This window comes from Protopterus annectens, chromosome 4.part0 (genome assembly GCF_019279795.1).
Source record: "Protopterus annectens isolate FY-2018-M chromosome 4.part0, PAN1.0, whole genome shotgun sequence".
In the NCBI taxonomy this organism is placed as follows: Eukaryota; Metazoa; Chordata; order Ceratodontiformes; family Protopteridae; genus Protopterus; species Protopterus annectens.
Genome location: NC_056733.1, coordinates 253,828,034 through 253,848,711, shown reverse-complemented (window position 1 = coordinate 253,848,711; position 20,678 = coordinate 253,828,034). Strand labels below are relative to the sequence as shown.

Genomic DNA, 20,678 nt, shown 5'->3' with positions numbered 1-20,678 from the left:
TTGACAGTGTTGATTTTGTTATTTTAAATAAAATTGTTTTAGGAGGGATTAACAAGGACTGTTGAGAGGAATGTAAACAGAACTGCTCTTTGCAGACTCTGTCAAGAAAGTATATCGAAGTAGTCTTTGAGATTAATAACTTACCTCTGCAGCAGTGTTGTTGAACTAGCTCCTGGCACAAAATTAATTCAGTGCACTTCACATGAGCAATGAATGCAAAATCAGTTTCTTTGATAACTGGGTTGTTGGTGAACGCTGATGTCACGAGATGTAAAAAAAAAAAAAAAAACATGTAAGCTTGTTTCCTACCTTTCCTGTAACTAGCGTAGTCCAGATACAGATTTGCTGTACCCAGAACTGTGTATGTAAGCTTCTGAGCCCCCCCAAGCCTTTCTGTATTGGAGGGAAGCCTTCTAGCTTGTCAGTTGGAGTGGTAAGCACTAGGTAACCTGTCTACCACATAAGGAGTGGCTCTGGCCCAGAAATTGTAGTTATTGGCCGTCTGGGCAATCTTTTCCATCTCTCTCAACTTTCTGATTTGAAAGCCTGCATTTGCACTTGTTTCTTTCCTGTAACTAGTCTAGTGCAGATACAGATTCTTAGTTTTAGCACTTGAATTTGCTTATTCGTGCTCAGCACTTGTTCAGAACTTGTTGTTGTCTTTCGACTTTTTCCCGGTTAGGGGTCGCCACAGCGGAATTCCGGTCTGGTAATGATTGGCAGTAGATTTTTACATGCTGAGTTGCCAGCCGTGACGCACAACCTTCAACGAAGGTACTCCCATTCACGCATGTCTCCCCACAGAAGACGCTGTAGGTGAGAATCGGACAGGACGTCTTACCTGTGAGGCGACAATGCTACCGCAGCACCATCACTGCAGTTCACTTGTTCAGAACTTGTAAGCACTAAATAAGCTACTAATTGCTATAGCACTAAACCTTCCTCATTACCTAGATGAAAACAGTTTTTGCACTTACTTTTCTCACTTGCTTGGAGAAAAACCGCTCTTGTACTCGCTTTCCTCTCTTATCTAGAGGAAAATAGTTTTTTATTCAGGCATGTCCAAGGGTCAACTCCCAGTGTTCTCTCCTGTCTATCTGATGAGTCTGGGCATCTTGGGGCAATGTAAAAATTGCTTCATGTACACAGACAACCCTCTCCTCCTACCACCCAACACTACAACCTATGAGAGATGGACTTATCTAGCCAAAATGGAGGTAAAGCTCTCTCCAACCAAGACCGAACTTCACATTCAAGAGGAGAGGGTAAACACTTGCACCACACCACACTTATCACATAGTCTCACCAAATCTACACCACCAAAATCCACACATAGAAGCACAAAAACATTCACGGAGGCTCTCAATAATAATCTGCCCAAGCAACAGAGACCTCCAAAGCAGAAACGCAAGCAACTTCCACTCCCCAACACAACCTAAATGACACACAGCCCACAGACTCAGTGTGCCACTCAACCACAGCCAATAAGGCAAAACAACGTATCCAACACACTAGTCATAGGTGACTCTATAGGCAGGCACACTGATGTCCCACTCACCAAACTAAACTAGGAGAAGGTTACTGTCAGCTGCCTGTCGGGTGCCAGGATCCGCCACATACCCACGCACTCAGGTCACTCCACAGCAAGTACAAATATGACTCTCTCATTGTCCATGTTGGTGTGAACGACCTGAGATGTACCTCCCTGGACTACATGAAAAGAGACATGGAAGAGCTCTCCAATCTTGTAGCCCAGGCAGGTATGACTCTAGCCCTGAGTAGCATTCTGCCATTGCCCAGAATGATACCGCAGTGCAAGGACAAAATTATTGACTTCAACAATTGGCTAAGCTTCTGGTGTCATTCTAAGGGAATCCAGTATCTGTCTGCTTGGGCTGACATGGTCGACAGACCACAATGTTTTGTCAGAGATGGTCTGCACCTGTCGCCCCTGGGATTCCGGATACTGGCTAAGGCTCTTGCCGCCCCTATAGTGCATTTTTTAGGCAAGGTTCAAATGACAAATTCACCACCGTAACAGGAACAGGCAAGCAAAAACTGAGGGTAATGCTACTCAATGCTAGAAGTCTAAATCTCAAAATGCACTCACTCAAGACGCTCCTTAAAATGGAGAACATCGATATCTTTGCAGTGACTGAGACCTGGTTCAAGGCTCCAGAAAGCACCCCTGCACTGCCAGGCTATAACTCATACCACACTTTTTGGCCATGTAACCTGGACCGGAACACCAAAGTCAGAGGTGTGTGTCCGTATTCATTAAGGATATCTACACCTCCAGGCTAGTTGCACAGCATAATGCATCCGAGGTTATCCAAGTGCAACCAACTCTGGGTAAAACTGCATTCCAAATTGTAGCTTGCTACAGATCCCCCACCATGCCCCAAGATTCCCACTCCTCTTTTCTTGATGTACTGGAAAATATTAGGGTTCAACCAAACACCCTAATAATGGGCGATTTCAACTACCCCACCATTAACTGGGAAAACTACTCGTGTACCAACTCCTTCACACAACACTTTCTGGAATTCATAAACTCCAATGCCCTGGATCAGCTTATCCACACCCCCACCAGGGGCAACAATATCCTACATCTAGTCATTACCAACATGAGTGACCGGTGTTCCACACGTGAAATCAACTCCTCATTGGTCCGATCCGACCATAAGCTAATCACCCTTGAGATCCACATCCCACCCCCCATTAAGGAAACCATGGTAAAATATTTCTCCAAAGCCAACTTCATGCTTCTTAAGACACAAGTGATTAACTTCATGACACCCACGCAGATGGACATTACAGTTACGACTGCTGAATCCTACACAGATGCACTCTATAAGCACTTACACGAGTGCTTGGATCGTGTTATCCCAAACAGAACCAAGATGCTATCCTCCAAAAAAAGGAAGCCAATCTGGTGGTCCCCTGCCATAAACAAACTGTACAATAGAAGGAAGAAATTGTTGCAAAAGAGAGTAAAATCCCATGAGTGCCTGGTCAGCCTCAGCAAGAAGCTGAGATCCCTTATAAGATCCTACAAAGCTAGCTATGAAAACAAAATTGCCACTGATTCTAAGGACAACCACAAAGCATTCTATAGCTATGTCAGTAATCTCAATGGCAACACCCAGATCTGCTCTGAGTTACAGCACAACGGCACGAAAATTACAGATTACTGATATTGCCAACATCCTGGCAGATAGGTTCAATGCTAACTTTACCCCCCACCAACTCCTAAAGGGCCCATATCTATACAGGAAGAATGCAGAGTCCCTGTAATCACAGCTACACGGGTTAAAAGCTGCACTCTCTAAAGCTAAAAACACAGCATCCATGGGTCCAGGTAACATCCCAGGCTGCATTTTACGTGAACTTCAGAACGAACTGGCTCCCCACCTAAGCACCATGTTGAATCATAGCCTTACATCAGGCTTTGTGCCCCACTGAATGGCATACAGCAACAGTTATCCCACTCCACAGAGGGGGAGCCACCACTGATCCTGGGAACTATTGCCCTATTAGCCTGACGAGCCTGGTCTGCAAGGCCATGGAACTTATCATGGAAGTCATAAACAAAGACATTGGTAACCTCCAAACTCTGGATCCCACCCAGTTCGGGTTTGTGAAAGGCAGATCATGCCTCCTGAACCTGATCGACTTCTTTGAGGCAGTCACCAAAGCCGTAGATGAGGGTAAGGTGGTTCACACAGCCTATTTTGACCTCACCAAGGCTTTCAACACCATCCCTCATTCTGGAATTAAAGCTAAACTAGGTATAAATCCCTACGTCACAAAATGGGTTGCCAACTGGCTCACTGACAGAACCCACACTGTAAAATTTCACACTCCAAATCTAACCTCAAACCAGTGACAAGTGGAGTACCACAGGCTTCAGTCCTGGGACCCCTCCTGTTTGGTATCTACTTCTGTGAAGTACAGGCTAACACAGAAGGCCTCTGGCTAATGAAGTTTGCAGATGACTGCAAACTAGGAACCATAGTAGAGTCCCCAAATGATGTGGAAATCTTACAGAAGGACCTCGCTGAAACAGATGCCTGGTGTCAGAGCCATGGCCTCAAGCTCAATGCCAAAACGTGCATTGTCATCCCCTTTGGTAAAAACCCTGTACCCATGAACTACTACATAGACAGCAGTCTACTTGACACAGAATGTGTGATAAGAGACCTTGGGACCCAGGTGGACAGTAGCCTGTCTTTTGATAGTCACATCGCCACAGTAGTCAGGAAGTCCTTCTACATGGCACACCTCATCATAAAAGGGTTCTCATCCAGGAAAAAAGAGGTAATTGTTCCCCTCTACCCGACACTCATTAGACCCATTGTAGAGTACAATGCCCCTTTTGGAATGTACCTCACAAGGCATCTGCAGCAGCTGGAAAGGCCACAGAAGTACCTCACAAAGAGGATTACTGGCCTCAAACAGATGTCCTACACTGACCATCTCAAAAAAACTCCAGCTGTACTCTGTAGCATATCGCCTACTCCAAGGTGCTCTCTGCCTGACATATAAAGCTATGTCAAACCCAGAGCTGTTGGACATGCTACACCTAAAGAAATCCCAATCCCTCCAAGCTACGCGGTCCAGGGACCTAAACCTTGTCACCACAATAAACAGGACATGCTGGAGGGATAGATTCCTGTCCCAGAGACTTTCCATACTCTGGAACATGTTACCCATCTATGTCAAACAAAGTTCTTCATTAGCACTCTTCAAGAAAATTCTTGATGAGTGGATGGGAAATAGGAAATGCACCCTGGGGATCACTTCTGTGTCTCTGCTCGACAGTGGCACAGGAAAGTAACTTTCTTGGGTGGCGTAAGCCAGGGAACCTTGTTGGCTAGGCTTACGTAGGCCCTCGGGCCGATAGCCTAGTATCTACCTATGAACCCAGAATGTTGTGGCGTGTCACCTTTGGCACATATGTCATAGGTTTGCCATCACCACCCTAGCACATGGTACTACCAGGTTAAAAAAATAAATAAAACGCACAAGAATATAAAGTGGTGACCTGCTGCATATAGAGGTAAGTTTTTATTAATAGAGTAGCTTTTCATTTCAGACAGAATGTGTTGGTAGTTACTTGTGTGCATGATGGATAGAGTCTTAAGTTAACTGTGTCTTCGACTGTCTTTTTGCTTACTACAGGTGTCTTTGTGGCTCTTATATTAATATTAGTAACTGTCTTTGTTTCCTGTAGGCTTCCTCCTTTATGTGATACTGTGAGTGGCCTTAACAGTTCTGTACCTGTATTCCTGTCTTTGCCTCAGGTTGCAGTATCTCAGGACACCATGGACTGTTACACAGCTTCCTACTCTCCTAACGCAAACCTCACTGATTTCCTGTCAGAGGTAAGTTAACTTAAACATCCGTATGTTCTGATATGTGGGACTTTATGGCGGTCTTGTGTTTCTGTCATAGCAGTGTAACCTGATAGATTAGAGCATCTTTTTTAGAACTTACATTAGGGTATATGGTGCAAGGATACTTTTTCAAGCCTATAAAAGGCAGACATATAAAATAGATCAACACAAAAGACCCCCATGTGCAGTAAAGGCTGGAGTCCAAGCTAATGTTGAATTGTACAGATGCAATAGAAATTGTAAGGTATGAGGTACATTTTGGCAAGGAATGACCATATTAGTAGGAAATGCTGACATTATGGTAGAAATGTAGTGCAACTAGATAACCTTTATAGAGTAAAAGAAGCCTTCATATTAGAAAATTCAGCTGCTCTTAATTGAGGAAAATGTTCACACAACTGTGAAGGCCTTTCAGTGCATGCATGGTCTGCTATTTTAACATTTTGGTTTTGATAAAGGAAGGAGGTCAATTCTCTTCACCTGTTGAAGTGCCACAAGGTCACATTTTAGTCCTCTACTCTCCAATATCTTTTGTTTTGCAAATGGAAAATATCTCTTTCTGGTTCACAAAGTTTGCTGATGTTTGCAAAGTAGGTAAAAATGTCCTCATCCCTTTCACATATAGTAATTCTCCAGAAAGGGTTGGGCATAACATATATTTGGTGAAAAATAATGCCTTGGCCTTCTTTATTAACAAGTGAAACACACTAACTTTTAGACGGCAAGTTGGTCCATGCCACGTACTGCACTGATGGAAAACGTGGTAGATTCTGTTAAGGATAAATGATGTCTAGTCATAGGTGGGGATCTCATGCTTGCTGAACAGGTTGCAATGATGGTAAGAAAGGTTGACATCCCTACCCAAACATTTTATAAAGCTTCACTCATGTATCAGACTGTCTGAAGAGTATTGATGAAATTAAATTTTTTCTCATCGGGTAACCTTTTCAAAACATTGTGTTTGTATTAGTGATATAGGCAAGGGTATAGCCAGCGTACACTTTGTACTCCAAGTACAATTTTTTTTTCTGAAAATCATCAGTGTAGCTTTTTTCAGGTCATCTTATGTCTACAACAGTGTAAATGAATGCCTGTTACAACAGGTGCAATATTGCTAATTTAAAAACAATATTTTTAATAGTTTTAGGAGGAAAAGCTGAAAATGTTACTTGTACTGAAGTGATGTGGGGGTAGGTTTTTGAGAAATGTGTCCATTTTTTAAGTGAGAGGTATCCAGTGGGAGTAGCGTAGCACTAAGCTTAAGTGCAAAATGGCATTTGCTTGCTACATCCCTGGTATAGGACACCAGTGCCATTATTAATTGGATGCAGTATGTGTCAAACTTTGCTCAACTCCACCTGGTCAGTTTATAAAAAAAGGGAGTGATTCCTATTCATTTCTCCATACTTTTTACATGTACCTCTTACAGAGTAGAATGATTTAGTATTTAGTATGTGTAAGTGTACTGTAATTGTCAGAGTAGAGTTTATAACCCATTTTTATATTCTAGTTTAGTTGTAAAGTTTGGGCTGCTGTGCTACAGTTGTTGGCAAGAACAACAAATGAGTACCTTGTGTGCAGAAGTATACTATTTTAGTAAAAGTGGATGCACCTTTCCTGTAAATAAAGTTCTTAACAGCGGAGACAAGTTTTCAGGAATATTTGCACATTGAACATTTATCTACAAGTTAGAGCGGTCTGTGTTGAGCGAGAGCTCCGTATGGAAGTGTCACCTGCATGCTATTAATACAGCACAGCTCACACATTTTTCTACAATTAAATACCTACCTATACCCTACAGACTTCATATGTATACTGTACTTTAAAACTGCTTTAAATGCAGTAATTACAGGAGTTGCTCATTGTGCACGTCTTGCTAAATTCATAACAGCTAAAGCATAGTATTTCATAACTCATAAATGTGCTGTTTGTCTAACACATAACACAAGTAACAGAATCCATCTGTAAGTAGCTACAGTAGCCTTGAAGCTTCCACCAGCCCTCAAGAGACTCACCTGTGTTAAAAATCTGAACTTTGAATGCCCCTTAGTAAGAACACGTGTGTAATTTGAGGTTCCTGAGGTTCCTGCTTTTAGTCTGTTCACTGGCCCAGCACTGCATATTCTAGCCAGTAGCTGCCTATTGAAAATCCTAGTAGATCAAGGGACCCCCTTTCAATATACTAAAGTACTTAATCCAGAGATCCAGTTATATCTACCTATATTTTGTTTGTATTTGCTACCCCTAGTGGCCACCCCCCCCCCCCCAGGACTTCACACAGTGACTCCTCTACCTACTCCTGGCAGTCCATTTTTTCCATATAGACAGGAGTCAAGCGTTCTCAGGATAGGCAAGAATCCCATAGCTTACTCATTCCTGCCTGGGAATCTCCACTTGACCCTGCATTCCTTATTTATTTCCAGGTTGATGACTTGGGGAAGTTGACTGGGCCAAGCAGAGCCCATTTTAAGTGGTGGCCCAGGGAGAAAAGCTCCAAAAACAGTTAACAGAGTATAACATAAGTAAAGTATGGAATGTACAGTATACAGATGCATAAATATACAATTTGAAACACAAATACAAAGTCATGGAGTATATGTTCAAAGAACACAAATGTTAAAATCAAGATGAAGTCAGAAGTAATACAGATGATATAATTAAAACTACAAGTCAACAAAAAACTGAGGGTAGTGCTACTCAATGCCAGTAGTCTGAACCTCAAAATGCATGCACTCGAGGCACTCCTCAGTATGGAGAAAATCGATATATGTGCAGTAACAGAAACCTGGTTTAAGGCTCCAGAGAGCACCCCAGCACTACCAGGCTACAACTCAATACCATACAATTCGGCCACAGAACCCAAACCGAAATACAAAAGGCGGGGGCGTATCCATATACATCAAGGATACCCACACCTCCAGGTTAGTGGCACAGCACGATGCTTCAGAGATCATTCACGTGCAACTAACAATGGGCAAAACTGCAATTCAAATTGTAGCTTGCTACAGATCACCCACCATGTCCCAGGACCCCCATTCTGCATGCCTAGAAACACTGGGAAACATAAAGGTCCTACCAAACACCCTAATATTGGGTGATTTCAGTTATCGAAACAATAACTGGGAGAACTACTCAAGTACTAACTCCCTTGCCCAACATTTCCTAGAATTTATAAACTCAAATGCCCTGGTTCAACTGGTCAACACTCCCACCAGAGGTGACAACATATTGGACCTGGTCATCACCAACATGGGCGATCGGTGTTTCACACCGGAGGTCAACCCCTTGCTGGTTAGATCTGACCATAAACAATTCACTTTGGATATCCACATTCCGCCCCCACCCCCGGACAAGAAAACCACCGTGAAAAACTTTTCAAAAACAAACTTCACGTTACTTAAGACCGAGGTGGAAAGTTTCAGAGCCCCCATGCTGAAGGATAACGCTGTCCAAGCTGCAAAATTCTTTACTAATGCATTCTACGGGCACCTACAAGAATGCATGGATCATGCCATCCCAAGCAAAACGAAGACTCACTCCTCCAAGAAAAGGAAACCAGTCTGGTGGACTTCTGCCATAAACAAGCTATACAATAGAAGGAGGAAACTAGTACAGAAAAGAGTAAAATCCCAAGAAGGGAAGACATCCCTGATCAGTATCGGCACAAAACTACGATCCCTCATAAAATCATCCAAGGCGAGCTTTGAAAGAAAAATTGCCAAGGACTCCAAAGATAACCACAAGGCATTCTTTAGCTATGTCAAGAATCTAAGTGGCAATACTCAGATCTGCTCAGAGTTAGTGCAGAATGGCACGAAATACACTGAACCGACCGATATCGCCAACATCCTGGCAGACAGGTTCATTGCAAACGTCATCCCCCCTCTCACCCCCAAGAGGGCCCATAACCATACCAGAAGAATGTAGAGTACATGAAATCACAGACACTCTGGTTAAAACAGCCCTCTCCAAAGCCAAAAACACAGCATCAATGAGACCGGATGGTGTCCTAGGTTGCGTCCTACACGAGCTCAAAGACAAACTAACCCCTCACCTAAACACACTGTTCAAACTCAGCCTCTCCACAGGCTATGTACCCATAGAGAGGCGCACAGCAGCAGTTATTCCACTCCACAAAGGTGGAGCCACAGCAGACCCCGGGAACTATCGCCCTATAAGCCTGACTAGCTTGGTCTGCAAGGCTATGGAGTGCATCATCATGGAACTCATTAACAGAGACATTGGGAACCTCCAAACACTGGACCCTACCCAGTTCGGCTTTGTTAAGGGCAGATCATGCCTCCTAAACCTGGTGGACTTCTTTGAGACAGTTACCAAGGCTATAGATGAGGGAAAGGTGGTACACGCAGCCTACCTAGACCTTGCAAAGGCCTTCGACACCATTCCCCATTCTGGTATTATAGACAAGATCACCAGCCTGAACATAAACCTCTACATCACAAGATGGGTTGCCAACTGGCTTACGGACAGAACCCACATGGTGAGAGTTGCGGGAGCTAGGTCCGACTCTAAATCTGTTACAAGTGGAGTTCCCCACGGCTCAGTCCTAGGACCCCTTCTGTTCAGCATATACTTCTCAGGGGTACAGGGAAGCACAGGAGGACTATGGCTGACCAAGTTCGCAGACTACTGCAAACTAGGGGCTATAATTGACTCTCCGGCTGACACAGACATCCTCCAAAAGGGTCTCACTGAGACGATACCTGGTGTCAAAATCATGGCCTCAAGCTAAATGCCAAAAAGTGCATAGTCACCCCCTTTGGAAAAAAACAAAGTACCTACAAACTGTCATGTAGGTGGTAGTCCCCTAAATACGGTAGATGTAATAAGGGATCTGGGGACCCCAGTAGATAGTAATCTCACCTTTGATAATCACATTGCCAAAGTGGTTAGAAAATCCTTCTATGTGGCCCACCTAATCACAAAAGGGTTCGCATCCAGATCAAAAGAGGTCATTGTGCCCCCTCTACTCATCACTCATCAGACCCATCATAGAGTACAACACCCCATTTGGGATGTACCTTGCAAGACAACTACAACAGCTGGAAAGACCACAGAAGTACCTCACCAAGAGGATCACTGGCCTCAAACAGATGCCCTGTGCAGCTCGACTGAAGAAATTACAGCTGTACTTGGTTGCATACCGCCTACTCAGAGGTGATCTCTGCCTGACATACAAGGCCATGTCCAACCCAGAATTGATGGACATGCTCCACTTAAAGAAAACCTCATCACAAGCCACACGCTCTAGGGATCACCACACAATAAATAGGAAGTGCTGGAGGGATAGATTCCTGTCCCAGAGGTTTCCCATGCTTTGGAACAAGATCCCAATCTACATTAGGCAGAGCTCCTCGCTAACACTCTTCAAAAGAAATCTTGATGAGTGGATGGGAAACAGAAAGTTTACCTGTGGGACCACTTCAGTGGCTCTGCTGGACAGAGGCACAGGGAACTAATCTAAGGGGGTGGCGAAAGCCAACACATTCTGGCTAGGCTTATAAATGCCTTCGGGTAGATAGCCCTAGTACCTACCTATGATCCTATGAACCTAAATGTTTATAGAAGTTTAGTGTTTGTTCTAACAATAATGTTAGTGAAGGGAAGTTTGAAAGCGATGACTGTGTAATTTTGGTGGAAAGGGAGCAGGAACAGTCCCAATTTTGAGGTAAGATAAGAATGGGGGAGAGATTTGAAAAGAAAGTGGTTGTGAGTACAGCGGGGGGGGGGGTTCCATAGTTTAGCCAAGGAGTGTGATAGAAGTAATTGGCCAGGAGGGTGAAGGGGTTTATAGATTTTAAGAAGGATTTGGTTTTCAGATCTAAGAGTATGACTGGGGAGTTAAGGGGTTAAAATAGATGAAAGAGAGGGACGGATTGTGGGTTGGAATATGAATTTGTGAATAGTGGTGAGTTGTATGAATTTCAGGTAATTGGGAAACTCAAGCCAGTTTAGGGAGTGGAGGGAAGCTCAAGCCAGTTTAGGGAGTGGAGGGGGAATGGCAGTGATGGGTGGAGGATTTGGACCTTGCAGACTTTGTTATAGCAGGCTTCCAGTTTGTTTTTTAGGCTAAGTTGGAGATGAGTAAGTAGAGGGGCACCATACATCAGAGAGGGGAACAGGTAGGAGGACGCAAGAGTATGTGTGGTAGAAGCGGTTAGATAGTGATTTTGTCTGTACAATAGATCTAGTTTTTGGTGTTTTTTTTTAAATTATTTTGGATGTTAATATCGACTTTTAAATGTTCATCAATGGTGACTCTGTGTAGTTTGGTGTGAGGTACAATATCGATTAGAGTGTTGTTGTGGCTTTTTATTTTAAAGGAGCTTTTGTCTATGGTGAAATTTCTCGAAGGAGAGAATGTCATGATTTTTGTTTTGTTAGCATTGAGAACGAGATGGTTGTTTAGCATCCAAATTTCAGTGTTGGAGAAGGCTGTTTGGGTTTTTTGAAGGAGTTTGGAGGGAGAGTTTGCTGTACAGATGATTGTAGAGTCAGCATACTGGATCAGTGTAGCATTATCTATGGATTTGTGAAAGTTATTAATGAAAATATTCAAAAATAAGGGTCTCAGAATAGAGCCTTGGGGGACACCGGAGGGATTGTAGAGAAAGGATGAAGTGGAATTTTTCCATTTAACAGCTTGTCTGTTGGAGAGAGAGCTTATAAACCAGGCAATGGAGGAAGGAGAGAAATTGAGGGAGGAAAGTTGAGATAAGAGTAAAGGATGTGAGACAGTGTCAAAGGCTTTGGAGAGCTCTAAGTAAAGGGTGGATACGATTTTCCCAGAGTCGCAAGCACGATTAATGGTGTCAAGGAAGGACAGAAGAACAGTGGTAGTGCTGTGGCTAGGCCTGAAACCATATTACGTTGGGGTAAGATGATGATTGTGTATTAGGTATGGCAAGAGTTGGTGATGAATGCATTTTTTTGTGAGTATTTTAGAAAGAGGTGAGAGAATAACTATAGGACGGAAATTAGTAGTGTCTGTGTTCTTGCCACCTTTGTGGAGAGGGGTGACAAAAGATTTTTTCCAGAGTGAGGGGACATAGGCTTCTTAGATGGACCTGTTGATAAGAATGGAAATGGGGAGGGCAGTGCTGCTGTCTGCAGCCATCTTAAGGGAAGGATGGAGGCAGATTATCAGGAGCATAGGAGCAAAGCTTTAGTTTTAAAGAGTTTTTTATGCTGCTGGTGGGGATAGATTTAAGACTGAAAGGTGGAGAGTTAGAGGGAAAAGTAGTGGATGGGGGACTATGAGAGGGAGAGAAAATGGGAAAGATTACGGTTAGTTTGGCTGTGCAGTCAACAAAAAATATGTTGAAATTGGGTGCAATTTCATGGTCTGGGGAGTTTGAGTTAGGCCATAGATTGTCTTTTCTACCAGGATTTAGAAGGGAGGAAATGCAATTTCAGAACTTTTTGGGGTTAGAGTTATGTTCTGATTGGAGTTTGGAGTAATAAGTCTTACTGTCTTTAATAGTTTCTTCACTGAGTTGCAGAGTTGCTTGAATTAGATTAGAGAGTTTGTTAACTTATTTTTTTGTTTGCTGCCAACACTTGTCTCTGATGTGCATTAGTTTTCTGGTTCCTTTGGATAGCCAGGGAATGGTTTTGGCTTTTATTCTTTTTGTTCTAAGAGGGGCTAGGCTGTTTAGTAAGTCTAGGAAGATTTTGTTGAAGAAATGACTTGCATTTTCCAGAGGCAGAGTGTTTAAGGAGGCCCAATTTAGATTTTTCAGCCATTCAGAAAATGTCTGTGGATTGAAGTTGGTGAGATTACGAGTCTGAATGCATTGATGTATTTGGACATAGGAGGCACACTGGAGGGCATAGGCTGGAATGTGGTCAGTAAGGGGATCAGGTATAATTCCGCAGTTTGAGATTGGGTTGAGATGAGTTGCTGAGATCTGATCTAGTGTAGTGCCAGGGGAGCTGTCTTTACTGGGTCTGGTAGGGTAGTTTATTAACTGGGAGAATTTAAAGACATCGTTTGGCTCTGAGATTGTGAAGAGATCGTGGCCCATTTTCGTGAAGGATGAATGTTTCTTTTTTTGATGCTGGAAGAGAACCATGAGAGAATGTCTTCCAAGGATGGGGATGTTATCACTGGGGGGAATGTCGATGGCAGCTATACATAAAGATTTATGTTTGTTGATTTTTAGGGAGGCTATGGATATGTTCAGCAGGAGAGAATTTAAGAATGGGGTTAGTGTATGGAATGACTGAGAAATGGAGTAAATTATGGCTACCTGCCCTCCTTTCTTATTAGGTCTGTCATTCCATATGATTTGGTAGTCAGGGGGAAGAATTTCATTATCTTTGATGTGAGGTTTGAGACTGGTTTCTGAGACAGTTATTATGTCAGGATGGTTATGTGACAGCCAGGCATGTAAGGTGGGTATTTTATTACAAATTATTTGGGTATTGATTGTAGCTAGGTGGATCGTTTTGGGGGAGGAAGATTGTGTTGATGATATAGAGGAGCAAATGTTGGTGGAGACAGTGGGGCCAGGATTGGGATGGATGTCACCAGAAATGGAGAGAGAGACTAGATGTAAAAGATGAGTGATCAGGTTCAATGGGGGGAGGTAAGTTAGAAATGTAGCTGAGGAAAGGTCTACTATTGCCAGTGAAGTGGGTTATCAGAGAGAGATGGTTACTGAAGGGAGCTTAAATTTATAGAAGAGTTGTATTTAGAGGGTATAGCTCATGAGATATGGAGGGGAAGGAGTGAGGGGCGATTGTTTGAGAGGAAGAAGTTATATGTAGTGGTAAGGAGTGCGAGTAGCCAGGGAGGATAGTAATGTATAGAAGGGGGAAAAGGAGGGATATGAGGAGGGCTGAAGTGAGAAAACAGGTGGGGAGATGGAGCATGATGTAGAATGAGAGATGTGTAGAAGTAAATGTGAGATTGGGTGGTAGAAATTACTGGGTTGAGGTAGGAGTGTTGGCAGTGGGAATAATAAGAGAGAGTTGGGGAGAATAGTTGGAGAGCAGGAAGTAAGTGGGAGGGGGAGGGATACTTGTTAGTGATTATTGGAGGTGGGGAGTATAGTGTGTCTGAGTAAGGGAGAGGGTAGGAAATTTGAGAGGATGAGAATGCTTGGGGGGGAAATGGGTTGATTGGATGAAAATGGATGTGGGAGGAGTTAGGGCAGGATAAAGGTGGGGTGGGGGGGGTTGGGGGCAGGGAGAGGAGCAGATTGAGCCCGCAGGCAGAAACCAGTCAAAACCAGAAAGGCAAGCAGTGGAAAACTATCGGTGAAGACCTCGGGGGGGGGGGTGAGAAATAATACAAACTCTACCTTTAAAGTGAAGGAGAGATGAGAAAGCAAAGTTTATTATGGTTGGGAGTATGTCTTCACATTGACTAGCTTATTAGTACCCAGTTTATGCACAGATTAGAGTAGATAGATACATTATTTGCATCTGTATAGATTCCCCTTCATTGCTAAACAGGTGGGGCTCAATTGATTAAAAATTAAGGCAAACAGCAGTGAAAGGGCTGCTTGAGGGTAATTTTTTAATCACAGAGATTAGGAAGGATCTGAGCTAACTGTATACTGTCTAGTGGACAGTTAGGATTACTGCACAAGCTGGAGGGTGGACACAAGGGTGAAATAGTCAGTATTATTAGTACGCTGAGAACTACTAAGTTAGTGCAGCTTTAATATTAGCAGTGTGTCATAACATTTAGAATGCCTGGCTGGACTAACTCTGCTCTTCAGGCTCAAGGTATATCCTTATTTTATCCTTGACTGTTCATGTTATGTGCTAGGGGGCAAGCCAGCTTGCTGGTCCTGCGGATTGGCCTACTTTTTCCTTTTGAGCATGCCCCTTCTACCCCCAGCAGCTACTCCATGCTACAACAGTAGCTGTCTTGCTATAGAGGAGGCATGTCTCCACATGCCAAATTACCCTCTGCTTACAGTGTGAATGCACTTGACAGTGCATGCTTAGTAGGGTCTAACACCCAGTGCTTTTGCATACTGTCATCCATGTAGTAAGCTGCAGCTGCCTCATACCCACAGGATGGCAAGTGGACAGTGGCCACTTTCTTTCCATCTTCCTCATCCAGCTTCCACAACCACCCAAGCCATTAGTCAAAACTCAGGTCACCTGCACCATAGTCAGAGCTTTATCCCTGTATGACATGTAGCTGGCAGCTAGTGGCCATTTTTGAAATGTAGTTTTCAGTGTATAGTAACACCAACATTCTCAAGACTACCAAATACAGAATAAAGCTAACATCAATTTATACTGTAACAAGCACACACCCTAGTTAGCAATTTCTGTCCACAAGCACTTCCTAATTAGCAGTTGGTCATTTTACATGAACTAACAATTATAATCTCCTCAGAGAAGACTGATGTCAACTAGTGCCAGTGTGTAGTGTACATGATACGCATAGTCTACTCAATGTAGGCAAAGTGCTACAACCTAGTCTGCAGTGCTGATAACTTTGTCCACTCCCACTGGGGATGGGCCCATACCCCACTAACCCTACATCAGCACACACATGCCCTTTCCTAAGCCTCACTTAAAACATTTCACCATTTTTCTACTTCTACTAACTACACTTTTATATTACTAAAGGGTAGCTAGCACAGAGGAGTCATCTGCATGTGTACACAAAAAAGCAATTATAACCATTAAAATATATTCCGTTACTTAATAATTAACTTTGTCTTACTGGTAGCTGGCAAATTAGCAAAAAAAAAAAAATATTATAATATGCACTTAAACTAATAATAAATTCCCTAATATTCACTTTTAGCACATATGACCTTTTTGAAATGTAAATAGCAGTACAGTATGCAGTCTAAGTTTAAACCACCAAATACATCTAAAAATATTTGCAGAAAGTAGTACCAAAAAGTCTGCTAACCTGTGGAAATATTTAACTTAATTTAGGACCACAGGCAAGTTGTTTAACATTGGTTCTCATAGACTTTTTTAAGATTCAGCCCAGGATCACTGTCTGATTTAAGTGACATGCTCAGAGTTGCACAGTAGACAGGTGGCAGATGAGGAGATCCTGCTCTGACCCACGAGAAGCAGACCATTAACAGCCCATAGCCTTAATCCTCTACACTAGCAGTCTACATATTCCTTTGTGGAACAAAGCATTTGGCCTCAAACTATAATGTTAATGGACAGCATTTGCAGCAAATTGTGTACTTGTATAGCAGACTATTTGTATATAAACCAGATATTCTAATAAAGATAAAATCATGACAAATCCTAGTATAAACGACACTGAAATTCTGCCTTGTGACAGTGACCTACTGTAAAGGTAAATACCCCCAAATGGTCTGGAAGCATAGTCACCATCTACTATATCAATGTGACTATTACCATACTCCTCCAGAAAACACTATCCGAGCCATGCTGAAGATTAATAATTTTATTAAATCTGTCTGTATAGGCACACTTTATAATACCAAGTGCAAGTAAATATAAGTTGTTTAAAGTACACTGTTGTATCTTGAATTACTTCTTGCCTTTCCTTAAGTTTTTGTTTGTGGTAGCATTTCATTGCAGACATACTTTTACTGTCCTTTCTTTAGGAGGACTGGAATTATTCATGTAGTGGCAGGTGCTCACCTGGTCTAGCTGAGTTGTGAAGCACACACAATTTGTTTATTTTCGTGTTACATTTTTTGACTGGGAAAGTCCGACTGGACACAAGTCCTTTTACAGCAGAGGCCCAGGGAGAAAAGCTCCACAAAACACACAAAAATTACAAATCAGCAGTAATATATTTGTTTAAAGAACATGTATACGGAGTACAGATACATTCTATATTAGAGAACAAAATATAGAAATGCAGATAAATCAATGTAATACATGTAATATAGAAACTATTCATAAATACCATGCTTTGTTGAGACTCAAATACAGATTTCATATAATCAAGTTCAGACAAAGGGATAGTAGAGTATCGAATGAAGATTAGCTGGGATTGGTACAAAGACAGAGTCATGTATTAGCTAGGTGAGGTTTTACAGATTTTTAAACAGTACTAAGGAAGTAATGGATGTTATATAGGTAGAAAGTGAATTCTGTGTTCTAGATATGAAGTTAGAGAAAAGGGGCTCCCAGCATTATTATTGGCTTTTGTTACTTAAAGAAGTGATTTGTTCGGGTTCCTATTAGATTGTCGAAACTCCGTTTACGTGAATACGAAATCGACATGCATTGTGCAAAGTACGTAATCATCAAATGTGCAAAACCGTGAAATTCGAAATGTCGAAGTGTTTTGGTTGGCCCATCTGCGGTATAGCTCCATAAGGTAAGTGTGCGATAGTTACGGACCTTAGGGTTAGGGTGCGGGTTAAGGTAAGTGTATAGATAAGTAATGTGTGTAAGATTTAGTGTAGTGTTAGAAGTAGGGTTTTGTTAAATGTATTTATGTGTATTGTTTATTTTGTTTGGGTATATCTCCGTAGGGGAAGTGTGCGGTAGTTATGGACCTTAGGGTTAGGGAAGGGTTAAGGGTAGTGCATAGATAGTTGTGTATGTGGGGTTTAGTGTAGGGTTAGAAGTTGAGTTTTGGTGCTTTACTTTAGGGTTAGGAGTAGGGTTTGGTTAGTGTATGTGGTTTATTTATTTTGTTTGGGTAGGTAGTATGTAGCAGGTGGTGGGGTTGGCAGACTATGAACGTTTGATATTTTAAAGTTCGCGGTTTAGTGCGTTCAGTATTTTTGCGGTTAGAGTAATACATGTCGCTGTTTTGGTATTCGACGTAATGGGTTTTCATTGTTTTAATATAGACCCGATTTATTCGTGGAGCGGTGAATTCTGTTACTGAAGCGCAGGGGTTTTTATCTGGCTGGTTCAGAATTTTGTGAGCTAGAGTAAGCTGGGTTGTAGGGTAAGAGCTGAGGAAGCTCCAACCAGTTGAGTTGCTTTAGGCCAGTACAGTGATGTGACCTATAAGGACAGTTGGATGAAACCTGGCTAATTTGTTGTAGCAGGAGTCGAGTTTAGCTAAATCACCCTTTCTAAGCTTTGTAAGGATTGGAGAAGCATAGAGAAGTGTGGCGATGAGGTGAGTGCACGCAATGGTGGACTTAGTGTATTTTGTAAGAAACTGCTTATTTCTGTATAGAACACACAGTTTTTTGTGCACTTTCTTTATGGTTTGGGAGATGTGAATATCGAATCTCATATTATTGTCTATCTCTACTACAAGAAGTTTGGTGAGTTACAGGACAGATAATGGTTTTATCATTGGACATAATGTTAAATGATGGACTTGGTCCGGAGGATCTTGTAGGTTGGAAGAGAAGTTTAGTTTTTTTTAGGATTCAGAATTAGTTGGAAATTAGTTAGCCATGGCTCAACAGAAAGAAAGGAATCTTGTGTTAGAGTGAGGAGTTCTAGTAAGGAAACAGCAGCACAAATGAGTGTAGAATCATCTGCATATTGGATGACAGATGCATGTAAAGTTGAAGTGTGCAGGTTAATATAGATGGAGAATAGTAGGGGCCCAAGAGTGGAGCCTTGTGGAACTCCTAGAGTGACTGGAAGAAGAGATGAGAGGTCACACTGCCATTGAACTGCCTGTTGTTGTCCTGATAAATAACTTTGGAACTAGGCAATAGTGGATTGACGGAGACCTAGATTAGAAAGAACATTGATTAGTTTTGTATGAGTTATGTCAAAGGCCTTAGTGTTCAGGGAAGATAGCAGATAGAAATTTTCCATTGTTTCTGTGGTGGTTTACTGTATTGGTGAAAGACCTTAGAGGATGGTAGTGTTATGAAATGACAAAAGTCATGTTGAGTGTTTGACAAAAGTTTTTGAGAGTGTAAGCAGTCCATAATTTGTGTGTATACATCTCACTAGAATTTTAACTAGTGGAGATAGTATAGCAACTGTGTGGTAGTTAGTCAGGTCTGTAGAATTACCACCTTTTTGTAGTGGAATAATGTGTGAGATTTTCCAAATATCAAGGACTTGATTTTCAGACCTAGATCTGTTAATTAGAATGGCCACTGGATAGGCGATTGTATTGGCAGAAATTTGTAGAAAGTCAGCTGGAAGCTTGTCTGCTGTTAACATTGTGGGCTTTAGCTTTTTAAGCCATGTTCTTATAGAGACAGGGTGAAAGTTTAAGGTTGTAGTGGTGGTACCTGACTTGAGAGGTTGTATGGTGGAGGGGTAGTTTTGGTGGTTAGCTAAGGCTAGTATGGTCTCTGAAGTGTTTATTGAATTGAGTAGCTATATTCTCTGAGTTATTACCTGCTGCTGGGGTGGGAGTACTAGATTTACTGGGAAGGAATATGTTATTAATGGCTGTCCAGAATTTTTGAGGATTGTTGTGATATTTATTTTGTATGCTGTGATAGTAATTGATCTTGCCAAGTTTAACTTGTTTCTGAGTTCACAGTAAGCTTGTTTTTTTGGATGGGGTCCTACTTTTGTGCCATTGGTCCCAGGCTTTGTCTCTAGTCTTAAGTAGTGACCTGGTAACTTTACTTGGCCAAGGGGCAAAATTAGATTTGATCCTGATAGTTTTAGGAGGGGCATGTAGGTTTAAGGTATTTAGAAAGGTGGCGTTGACGTAGTTAATGGCTTCATTGAGGTCCAGTTGTTTGAGTGGAGTCCAGTTACAACTTTTAAGGGCAGATATGAAGTTAGTGGGGTTAGAGTTCTTTTTGTTTCTTATTAATTGGTAGACAGTACCTTTGGTATTACATATGTGTTGTCTCAGTACAAAGGTTGGCAGATGGTCACTCAGGCCTTGTAGGAGGCAACCAGAGAGGAAGGAGTGAGCAGGTCTATTTATTAGTCTCCAGTCGAGGATTGATTTCCTCTTGGATGATTTCTCAGTTCTTGTAGGGTTTTATATGATTTGAGTAAACCCGTGTAGATTTATATAGTCAGTGGGGTTCTCAGAGTTGCAGGTAAGCCAATCAATGTTAAAATCACCCATGATGATAGTTTCCTGTTTGAGTGCATTGCAGGACCAATGCAGTTAAGTTCTCTAGGGTTGATATATTGTTTCTGCGCTCTTAAGTGTAGTTATGTTATTGGCCGGAGAGATCAGTAGTCAGTTTTCTCGATTTCCAGCGCTGATATAAATTTATCATTTTTGCATGGAGCTGCTTGCTGTGCCAGTGCCCTGAACAGACAGAAACATCTGGACATTGCTTATTTTTATTGTACTGTGAAAGTTTACTGTGCTATTTTTATTTAGTTATTTATTGCTGTTTATTAAAGTTTAAAGTTCCATTTTCAAACTGC

At 42.1% G+C, this 20,678-nt stretch overlaps 1 protein-coding gene across 3 annotated transcripts in view; it reads left to right on the top strand.

The window, feature by feature from the left end:
- Window positions 1-20,678, top strand: part of LOC122799289 (transmembrane protein 248-like) — a 665,932-nt gene that overhangs the window by 468,058 nt on the left and 177,196 nt on the right. For all 3 annotated transcript variants that reach the window (XM_044068247.1, XM_044068249.1, XM_044068248.1), the window contains exon 5: window positions 5,237-5,387. In XM_044068247.1, coding sequence (XP_043924182.1) covers window positions 5,237-5,387 — 151 coding nt within the window. The remainder of the gene's footprint in view (window positions 1-5,236; window positions 5,388-20,678) is intronic.